Source organism: Monodelphis domestica, chromosome 4, assembly GCF_027887165.1.
Source record: "Monodelphis domestica isolate mMonDom1 chromosome 4, mMonDom1.pri, whole genome shotgun sequence".
Taxonomy (NCBI): domain Eukaryota; kingdom Metazoa; phylum Chordata; class Mammalia; order Didelphimorphia; family Didelphidae; genus Monodelphis; species Monodelphis domestica.
In genome coordinates this window covers 265,792,968-265,804,357 of record NC_077230.1, presented here as the reverse complement: position 1 = coordinate 265,804,357, position 11,390 = coordinate 265,792,968, and the positions used below count along the sequence as shown (strand labels likewise).

At 38.7% G+C, this 11,390-nt stretch overlaps 1 protein-coding gene across 1 annotated transcript in view; it reads left to right on the top strand.

Annotated features, from left to right (window-relative positions):
* Positions 1–566: 566 nt before the first annotated feature.
* Positions 567–11,390, top strand: part of HEPHL1 (hephaestin like 1) — a 92,875-nt gene continuing 82,051 nt past the window's right edge. Inside the window, exon 1 of the mRNA XM_007495001.3 lies at positions 567–740. Within this exon, the coding sequence (XP_007495063.2) occupies positions 571–740 (170 nt within the window). The 5' untranslated portion in view covers positions 567–570. The remainder of the gene's footprint in view (positions 741–11,390) is intronic.

Here is an 11,390-nt window from a genome sequence, read left to right as displayed (position 1 = left end):
AGCCAGATTGCATATTTTATGATATGAGTGATCTTTTCATGTTTCCCTATAAAACAGGTTGGAGGTGGCAGAGAATTGTTGCATCATCCTTTTCTTTACCTCTGTCCATATAAGATTGCTACCATGAGTTCAGGATGTTTCCTTGTACCCTATTCAGGTTAGCTTGGATTTCAGATTTTAATACATGACTGACATAGGTGTGAAGGAAAAAAAGAGGAAGAAGGAAAAAAACAAACAAAAACAACCTTTAAGCAACCAAAGGGTCAAATTGTCCCATGTCATTCTTGGTAAAAATAAAAATACATGTGATTAATGAGTACCCAAACTTAAAAATGCACCTAGGTAGCAAATACATTTTCTGGAAGGCTAGAAAGTGTCTTGTCACTATTGTAACTCCTTCATTGGACCTGGGCTACTTCAATAAGCTTTCCAGATAATGTCCCAACCCCAAACTGAAAATAGGAGGAGCCATGCTTCATCCATTCCTTACTTATAACTAGCTCTGCGTGAGGGGGAGGGACAGGGCAAGGCTCTCTGCTGAGCACACTGCTGCCCAAGTTACATTCACCAATGCCTCCAGAGCAGCTCACTGGCTGCATCCTTTTCCTCACATTCCTTTTGCTGTCTGGACTGGTTGAAGCAGTTACCAGGACATACTATATTGGGATTGTGGAAGAACTCTGGGACTATGTACCCCAAGGGAAGAATGTTATTACAGGAAAAAGTTTCTCAGAAGACAAGTAAGTAAATCGGGGTCTCTAACATAGATAACTAGAGTTGTATTCTTTAGTTTTAAATTTTCTGCTTTGGAGGTTTGACATTTCTGAACTATTAAAATGATTGATTAGGGCATGAATCAATTTAACCAAAATGCAAAGGGAAATTTGATTTTATTGAATGGTAAAAAAAAAGGGGGCATTTGTTGATCATTTGGGAAGAATAGTGTGAGTTTAAAGAGCCCATAGATTTCAATTTATGAAGAGGCAGGTAGGAAATCAGGTGTCTTCCTTAAAAGTAATTCATATCCTGGACCAGGTTTAAAAAAAATGACAACAAACTTTATTATGTCCTTACCTACCCTGGTCATATTTGTAATAGTCTGAGTTTAGTTTTTAAGGAAATAGTATATCTTTCCTAGAGTTAAAAGTTAAGGATTTCCTTTCCTTTCCTTTCCTTTCCTTTCCTTTCCTTTCCTTTCCTTTCCTTTCCTTTCCTTTCCTTTCCTTTCCTTTCCTTTCCTTTCCTTTCCTTTCCTTTCCTTTCCTTTCCTTTCCTTTCCTTTCCTTTCCTTTCCTTTCCTTTCCTTTCCTTTCCTTTCCTTTCCTTTCCTTTCCTTTCCTTTCCTTTCCTTTCCTTTCCTTTCCTTTCCTTTCCTTTCCTTTCCTTTCCTTTCCTTTCTTTTCCTTTCCTTTCCTTTCCTTCTTTTTTCCTTTCCTTTCCCCCTCTCCCTTTCTTTCTTCTTTCTTCTCTCTTTTTCTCTCCTCTCTTTCTTTCTCTGTCTCTGTCTGTCTGTCTTTCTTTCAGACCTCTATTTTCTGTGTTAGAATCAATACTGTATATTGGTTCCAAGGCAGAAGAGTAGTAAGAGCTAAACAACTGGGGTTAAGTGACTTGCCCAGGGTCACACAGTTAGAAAGTATCAGAGGCCACATTTGAACTTGGTTATCAATCCACTGAGCTACCTAGAGCTCCCCAAAAGTAAGGGATTACATAAATTCCCCCCAACTCAAAACATATCATTTGTTTTGTGTATTTATTTACTTGTCATCAGAGGCTTTGGTTTTTTTTTTCTTGTAAAAGGAAAAGGAACTTACTTAGTATCAGTATGCCCGAGGCAGTAATCTCTTTCAAAAACTTTTAAAAGAAAAATAAGAGAATGGCAGATTCATTTGTATTAATTTTTAGATCATCTTAGGAGTTCACTGGGTTTGTTGGAACCTATAGGATACCTTGGACATCTCAAAGATTTGACCAATGATTGAATTAGATACATCAGTTTCTTTTTCTATTTTGTCAGTGATAGGAAGATTATTCCTCTTCTTACTCCTTCCTGGAGCAAGGCTAGGGCCCACAGCACAAGCTTATGGGATGGTGCTAAATTTCCAGGTTTTTTAAGTGAGTCAATGTGGGGTGGTGGAAAGAGAACTTGATTTTGAATCAGAAGATTTAGCTTTGTGTAAAGTCACTGCATTTAATAGTTGGGCAACCAGGAGCAAATCACCTCACCACCATGAGCCATAATCTCCTCATCTATAAGAGAGGAGTAATACAGCTTGAGCTGTCTACTCCAGCTGTTCCCTCTCACTACTTGTGTGACATTGGGTAAGTCACTTAACCCAGTTGTATCAAACACACACACACTGCCTTCTGGTTGCATACTCTAGAGTGTGTTCTGAATTAGATTAAATTTTGGTTGAGAAATATTTAACAAAATAAATAAAAATACAATAGAACATAATTAATGTTAACATGTAATGTTCTAAGTCACCATGCAGCAGCAGGATTTCTTATGTTCAGTTTAATGACTCTATTTATATTTGAGTTTGATACTACTGACTTAACCTCTCTGGGCCTCAGTCTTTCTATCTGTTAAATGAGAAGACTGGATTAGTTCCTTCTAGTTCTAGATTTATGATCCTATGGTGTTTTTGTGAAGAAAGGATTTTGCAAACTATGAAGAGTTATGTACTTGTGAGTTGTTGCTGTGCTTTTAAGGACTTTTATTTCCTAATTTACTTTGTGGAGAGGAGGGGGTGTGTGGCAATGGATGCTGAGACTGAGAACATTTCTCCTGAGACTCCTTCCTTCTCTCATCATTCTCCTTCTGTCACCTGATATCCAACAGGTTTAACAAATAGAATTCCTCTTTTCCCTTCCTATCCACCATATGCATTTCTCTTTCGCTCCAGAAGCTTTAGTTTTTCCTTTTTAAAATTTTGTGATTTTTTAACATCCTTTCAGATGTTTGGCTGTTGATACTGGAAGTCCAGAGGTTTGTGCTTTAGACAAGCAGTGGTCTTCCCTCCAGCACCCAAGTTCCATTTCTAAGGTGATCAGCTGATAAAAATGCTATTGGGAATATAGAACAGCGAAAGTCTAATTCTTCTAGGGGTTTGAATGAACCTGACAATTTTTTGGAAAAAGTTTTGTTTGTTTGTTTTGTCTCTGAAGGGGTTGATGAAAAGCTAATAAAATCTGAAGACACAGTAGCACTGGAGATGGTGGTGATGATGATAATGATGGGGGGAAAAGATCCAATTAGCTTATTGTGCGTAAGGTCCCTTAAAAAATAAATCAAAGGAGCATGGATTTAGAGCTAGAAGGGACCCTAAAGGCCATCATATCCAACCCCCTAATTTCAGAGATGAGGAAACCAAAGAATAAATTGGTAGTGACTTTTCCAAGGTCACACAGCTAGTAAGTAAGGGTCTATAGCAAGATAGAATGCAGATTAGATCTTCTTGACTTCAATACTTCTTTAACAATCAATCAGTGAACAAGCATTTATTAAGTGAATCCTATGTACCAAGTACCATCTTGAGCACAGGGGATATAATGAAAAAGAAAACAGCCTTTGTCTTCAACCCAAACAGAAAGAGGGAAAAATTAAAATTTGCTTGCTAAGGATGGACTCTGAATCTGTCACTGAATTTGCTGAGAAGGTCTTCTTCATCAGCACCAGAGGACTTGAAGAGACATTATGGAGAGTCATATTTCTGCTAGAAATCAGGGAAAACTTACTAAAAATTAGTCCTTTAAAATGGAATGAACTACCTTTAGTGAGAATGAGTTTCCCTTCACTGGAGGTCTTTAAATGGAGACTGGAGGATACCTGGGCAGGAATTTGGCCACATGGTTTGAACAAGATGATTTCTGAGGCCAGCTGAGATCTGGTGCCCACTTCTCTCTCCACCCCTCATCATTTGGAGGAGAGAATCTTTAGCCTTTTTCCCATTCCCATTGCTTCAAGAAGAGAATATTCTGACCCTGGCTCTAATTACAGAGAAGTGGGCTAATTACAAGGAAGGCCTAAATTTCCCTGAAAATATTTGGAAGGGTCCAAATAATCTTAGAAATCCTCCTTCCATGGTCAGCTAGCCAAACAAGAAACTTGCCACCCATTTATCTAAAGTCTGGGCTGCTGCTGCTCAGAAGTAAGCTCCAAAGAACCCTAAATCACAATAATTTTCTCAATCAGAAAGAGAAAATGCTATGGAGAAAATGTCATCAAAATAAGGAAAAGAAACAATTGTGGGACAGTAGTCAAGATAGAAAGAGGATCCATAAAATTGGGCAGGATCAGAATTAGGGGCTGAATGAGGCTAAACACCCTGTACATTAACTCATCCAGAGGAAGAGGACAGGTGCCAGCTCTGTCCTAAATCCTGACTTTCAGGAGAGAGAGGGAGGTTGGGTGGAGAGTTGGTGCTCACAGCTGACTGATTCTCTGGGTGGGCAACTGATAGTTGTAAAGTGTTGGGTAGGGCCTATGTCATTTTGGGTGTTCTGATCCCTGTTTTGAGGTACCAAGATATGTACCACATGTGATATGCTTTCCGTCTTATATGTAGGATGTATCATTTGGATGGGTTCCCCTCAGCAATACCCACCTACATATTTTTCTTCATGAGCAATAGAATGAGTTTGTGAGATGCTAGACAGAAAATAAGGGTATGTTTTATACCTAAAGACAGGCAACTATGGAATTGGCTTTAGAATCAGAGACCTTGGGTTTGAATCCTGGCTGCATTGCTTGCTTTTATGATTGTGGGCTAATCATTTAACTTCTCTGGGCCTTAGTTTCCTCATCAATTAAAGGAGAGAGTTGGAGTAGAAACTCTTGAGATGCTCTTCAATGCCAAATTCTATGATCCTATGAATAGAACACTAAGGTGTTTGGATTTGCAGAGGTCAATTGGCTTGTATATATACAGTCCAGTCTGCGATGTGATGTCATGAACCACTATGGCTCTACATCTAATTAGCTCATCACTGTGAGCACCCACATATTCCAGGACTTTGCACATAGTAGGTGCTTTTAAAGTGTTGAATTTGTTGAAGGACCTTGGTAAATGGGAGATCATCCATAGGAAGACAACCAAGAGAGTGAGGACAATACACTACAATGACACTATATCACATGAACAACTCTGAAAGGGTGAAGATGACTTATGGATGATATAGAAGAGATACTAGACTTGTTCTGTTTTGCTCCTGAGGATAGAACTTAGTACAATGTATGGAGGAACTACAAGGAAATTGCAGTTATTTGGACTCAATATAATGACTTTTGGATAGGGACAGTCATGGTCTTGGGAAAAGTGTTTTGGATCTTCATACCTGAAGATCACATGGCCAGGGTGTGAATTTTGTCTTGACTATTAACTAGCTATATCATTTCATGCAAATCACTCCTTTTCTCTGGATCTTAGTTTTCTTAATTATAAAATCAGGTAGTTGGAATAGATGATGTCTAAGAACATTTCCTAGAGAAGAAAATGGCAAACCACTCCAGTATCTTTGAAGAAAACTCCAAAAGGGGTTATGATGAGTTGGACATGACTTTAATGATTTAACAACAAACAAGAACAATTCCAGTTCTAAGTCCTATGATGGCAAAACTATCCAAAAATGGAATGGATTATTTCTAGTGATAGGGAGATCCCCTTCAGAAGAGGCCTTTTAGGGGAGACTGGATAAAGGCTTTTCCAATGTATTGTAGTGTGCCCCTTCTTGTTCTGAGAGCTGGTGATTCTCATAAAAAATATGAAAACTGCTGACAAGTTCTTTGTTCTCAGTGGTTAGTTCTATCTTTATATGGAAAAAAAAGGAAAAAAGGGAGGTTCTCTCCCTTTCCTTCCTTCTAATTTGGTTATGGATTAAGGTATGGCAATATTTTATTGGATCTTTCATGGCAGAAGCTTTGCACACAAGTAGTGCAAAATGTTAATGTTTGTTGCATGAATGAATGAATCATGATTGGAAAAGGTATAAATTAAAGAATGAAAAACAGAACCATATGTAATAGAGAGATATATACAGTCCATACTTGTAGGCAATGTAGGGTAGTGGAGAATGGATTGGTGAGCTATCAGAACTGGGTTTTATTTCTAATTTGGCCATTAACATATTATGCGACCATGGGTATATTACGGTTCTTGTATCTCATTGCCCACTTGGTAACTAATATTGACCTCGTTTTTAAAACAAGGTTATTGGATTAGATTATCTTTGAGATCCTTAGAGCTTCATCTAAATTATTTATTCCAGGAAGGCTTCTTTCAAGAAGTCATTGAAAAAAAAAAAACCACAACAACCCACTATTTGCCAAGTATTTTATCATATGGACCAGAGCAGAAGACAAAAAGAAATGAATCTGACAAAGTGTGAAAGGTTTCATTTTTTTCTCCACCTATCCAATTTCTGTCTTTAAGGCCCAGCTCATGTCTAGACTTTTCTTGAAAGTCCTGACCTATGCTAGAATTCCTTCCTAGAATTTCAGAATCATATACCACATTTTGGTTTTTTATTATAGTCTGATTTTTCCTAGTCTTTTCAAGTATGTTGGTTTTGTTTTCTTGACTAGACTAAAAAATCTTTTGAAGTAAAGACTAATTTTTGCATCTTCCACAGAATCTTCATAATCACTACTAGGTGCTTAATAGTCATTAAAATATATAGATAGGATTGAAAAGTCAAGGTTTTCATGACCACCATCATAACTAAGTTGAGGGCAACTAGACTTCATTCTAGGATGTTGAAATTTAAAGGTTGCTACTAGCATTCCTATTCCTTGTCAGGTAGATGCAAATAAGCACAATACTCAAGTAATAATAATTAGTTAAAATAGCAAGTTGCCAAATGACTTACTTCCCTCTTTCTTAATCCTGTGGTTTAACTTCAGGGGAATTCTTCATAACAGCCTTCTTTTTAGCTTCTTCCCAGAGTCTGAGGATCTTTAAGTCCCTGGAATCTTATGTCATGACCTCAGAAGCCTTTCTTCATCTTTCTATGGGCTAAAATGAATGTCTTTTTAAAGATTTGATGGGAAAAATTCAAAAGACTTGAGGGCACCTGTCATGCTGCTTGCCACAGGAGCAAGACTTACTAATTATGTTCTTGTTCTTGACATCAAAGAGAGTATAAACTAGGAAGTTGAGAGAAGCACATCAGTTGGAATTAGTAGGAGAAAAAAGTTTGGGGACTCACACTGGCCAATGTCATGTATATCTACTAATTCCTTGGTTCTGAGCATGAGATGGAAAATAAATCATCAGAGTCATCATCTCACTGACAAAAGCACTATCTCCTTCCTTCCTTCCTTCCTTCCTTCCTTCCTTCCTTCCTTCCTTCCTTCCTTCCTTCCTTCCTTCCTTCCTTCCTTCCTTCCTCCCTTCCTTTATCCCTTCCTTCCTTCCTTCCTTCCTTCCTCCCTTCCTTTATCCCTTCCTTCCTTCCTTCCTTCCTTCCTTCCTCCCTCCCTCCCTCATTATCTCAATGCCTATCACCATCTTAGTAATTCTCTTCTTTAAATATTCCAAGCTTGTCATTTTCCCTTCTAAAATGAAGCCCTCTGAACTGAAAGAGAGAGAGCACTTGTCTCAAAGAAGCTGATAGTCTAGTTGGGGGATAAAACACCAATGCAAATAGCTTTGTAATATGCCACTTTACATGATAAAGTACTATTTCAGATCCAAATAGTAACCTTGATCTTGACTGACCAAAGAAGTTACTAAGAGGAAATGTCATCTGAATTAGACTTCAAAAACTGGCTAAGAATTCAACAGAGACAGAGACGGCACAGGCTCAGGGGATGTACCACAAGGCACAGAAGGGGGAACATAGGATATGTATTTGATGTGGAAGCATGGAAGCAGACTACTCCATTTTGGCTGGCTAATTTTACTTTCAGGGGAAGTTAGGTAAGAGAAGACTGGACAAAAGGTTGGCACCAGATTGCAAAGGGTCTTACAAGCCAAAAATTTACAAAAACAAGGAGGTACAATTTAATAAAACTCCCCATCGATGTAAATAATTTGGCTAGTGGTGTGAAAACTAGAATTGAAAATAAAATTGAGGACCTACTCAGTGAACAGAGAGCCAGGCTTGGTGATTGGAGGTCCTGGGTTCAAATTTGACCTCAGACACTTCTTACTGTGTAACCCTGGGTAAGTCTCTTACCCCACCATTACCTAGCCCTTACTGCTTCTCTGCCTTCCAAACAAGACATTGATATGGTAAAGGTTTAAATTGAGGTTAGTGGCAATGTTTTTTAGGAAAGTGTGGTATTTAGGAGTTAGAGTCTATTGAGAAAAATTTATACCAGTTTTGCATTCTGCACCTCTTAGCTGCTTGTAATTTGAACAAACGAACTCCTTTGATTCACTCAGCAACTGTGCCAACATTTTGATCTATTTAAGCTAATCCTGTTGGGCCAATAAAGTATTTAATGAAAGCTTCTGAGTCTTAGATACTCCTCTTTGGAGTATCCAAGCCACAATCCTCACCCTAGGCCTGAATATCAAGCTGGTGCAATGGAAGAAGATTCATTTCTGGTCAATGTTAAACTAATAAAGAAAATAATGTGGGCAAAATGGCTCCTGGACCTTGACTGTGGTGGCAACCATATGGCGACAACTGGCATTATCCCATGGCTTTACAACTTGGTAAAAGGGGAACTGTGCTAACCACATTGTTGCTTCAGAGGGTCAACCAGAACCACTGGATGCAAAACCTGATACTAGAGAGAAACCTGTATGTCTGCACGGAGGACCAGTTCAAGGCAAGAAAGAGGCAGAGTTACTTGTCCAAGTTTTCAGGGCAAGAGGAAGATGTCACTTTATTAGGACCAAGTCTTAGAAAAAGGATATCATTTACAACTTAATTACTTTCTTACCTTCGTTATCATTATCACAAAGCATTTATCATTAAGTTCCCAGATGATGATGATGATGTCCTGTGCTGTGGGTTCCTCCCCCTCTTTCCCCCCTTATCTCTTTATTTTACTCTTAGTTCCCATACTACTACATTCCTTCCTTTTCTAGAACACACCATCATTTCTTTTGTCCCTGTTTTGCTTCTTTTTCTCTTCTCTCTTCTTAGCCTTTCCTTGTCCTCCTCCCTCTTGGCTAGTTTTAGAGAGCAGAAAAGGAGGCCTTTGGGCTGGTAACAGGGAGAAGGCCATCCTGTTGGTCCTTTGGGTAGGGAAGAAATGATGAAGAGAATCAAAACAGACAAAGGAAGGGAGAAAAAATAGCTCCCATTGTTTGAATGTTCTACAATTTTGGGTCATGACATCATAGATTTAGCTGGAAGGAGACTATCTTGCCCAATCCTGTCATCAGACAAATGAAGAAAGCCCAGAGAAGTCAAGTGATTTACCCGGCAATTTATATAGTGCTTTCCTTACAATAACCAGCTAGGAATCTCAGTGGTTAGAGCACCAGTGCTAGAGACAGGGTCCTGGTCCTTAGATACTTCTTAGCTGTATGACCCTGGGCAAGTCACTTAACTCTAATCACCTAGCCCTTACTAACCCTTCTGCCTTAGAACCAATTCTAAGACTGAAAGTAAAAGTTTAAAACAAAAAAAGCAAAACAACCTTATGTCAATAATTAGTGCATGTGTCACTGTCCCCACTTTATAGATGTGATAGAGAATTGAAATGCAAAGAGGTTTCATGACTTTAACCAGTATCCTACATCGATGTAGTGCCAGAGATAGGCTCAAACTCATGTCTCCTTATTGCCCACCCCTTGCTTTTTCTGATAGGCTATTCTGTTGCCAATTCTTCCCAGAGAACCAGTACATTTTAAAGATGTGCTAGAGCCAGCTCCCACTGGCTCAAGAAAGCTCATTGTTAAATTTTCCATTTTTCATTTAAAATTTCCATTTTTTAATTTAAATTTTACAATTGGCAATTGGCAAATGCTCCAGATTAGGGCTTGATTTATTGTTTTATTGATTGTTTAGACTTAAGAAAGTGATGGAGAAAATGTCAATAATGCAGATTAAACCTAAAAAAAGAGTATCAGATGTCCATTTTCTTTCTTCCTGGAAAGTCAGTGATTCAGCTTTTAGCAGCATGCCTATGCTGACAGACCCAGGCTGGCCTGTGGCAGGGCAATGGTTTGGACAGCATTATCCCAGGTTAGTTTCCACACAAGGATTCCTGAGCCAGAATCCTCCTTTCTTTAAGGCCCCTCCCTAAAGCCCCAGGTCCAGAGTACCCACTCTGGGGGAAGCTTTGCCTCTGTCTTCACACTTTGCTCCTCTCCGTCCTAGATTCAACTACAGTTAGTGATTCATTTTGCAATGAGCCTTGTCTGTTTTAGAGAAAACTCTGACAGCAATGAAGGAGTCTCAGGATGAGGGAGTGCAAGGGGAAGCACCTTACTCAGAGACTAGAAAATGATTAATTTAATTAGGGAGGGTGTGTAAACTCTAGCATGTAATCAAAATCTCCACCCCCTCTTTTTTTAAAATCAGATTTAAAGTTGTCCTAGTCTTATTTCCTTCCTGTTGGGGAAATAATAATGTTCCTCAGTTTCAGAAACCTTTCTTTTTTTGTTTTTAAATCCTTATTTTCTAGCTTAATAACAATTCTAAGAGAGAAGGGCAAGGGCTAAGAAAACAGGGTGAAGTGACTTGCTCAGGGTCACACAGAAGGGAAATATTTGAATCCAGATTTGAATCCAGGTCCTCCCAACTCCTGGTTTGGCATTCTATCTATCCACAGTGTCTCAATCTCCCACTACCCCACTTTTTAAAAATTTCAGACAACTCTAAATTAAAGTACTTAGCACAGTGACTGACAAATAGTAGGTGTTTAAGAAATGCTTATTCCCTAAATAGCTCCTAACCATTTACAAATTTCCCCCTTCTCTATCTAGAATGAATTCCCTCATCTTCTCTGCTTAAATCAATCCTTCCCTTCTTTGAGGGCCCCAGCTCGTGCACTGAATTCCTCTGGGAAGTTTTCCCAAATTGTTCCAGCCCAGACTGATACTCTACTTCTCTGAACTCCTCCAGTATTTATTATCCCCTCATGTAGTGGAATCAAGAGATCATGTAATTATAGATTTAGTTAGAAAGGATCTCCGAAATCATCCCATTTTAGTTATTAGAAAACTGAGGCTTAGAGAAGTTGAATGGTTTATCTGAGGTCATAAAAGGAGCAAATAAGTAATCAAGCTGGGATATGAACTCAAGCCTTCCAAATTCAGGGTTCTTTCCAAAGTGCTCCACTACTTTTTAATAGGCATTTGTCCCATGCTACCTTGTATTGCTTTTGAATTCTTTGTTTACATGTCCAATCATCTCAACTAGATTGGAAGCTCCTGGAGGGCAGACAAACAAGTCTTAGACCTCTGTATCCTTCAGGCCCAGTA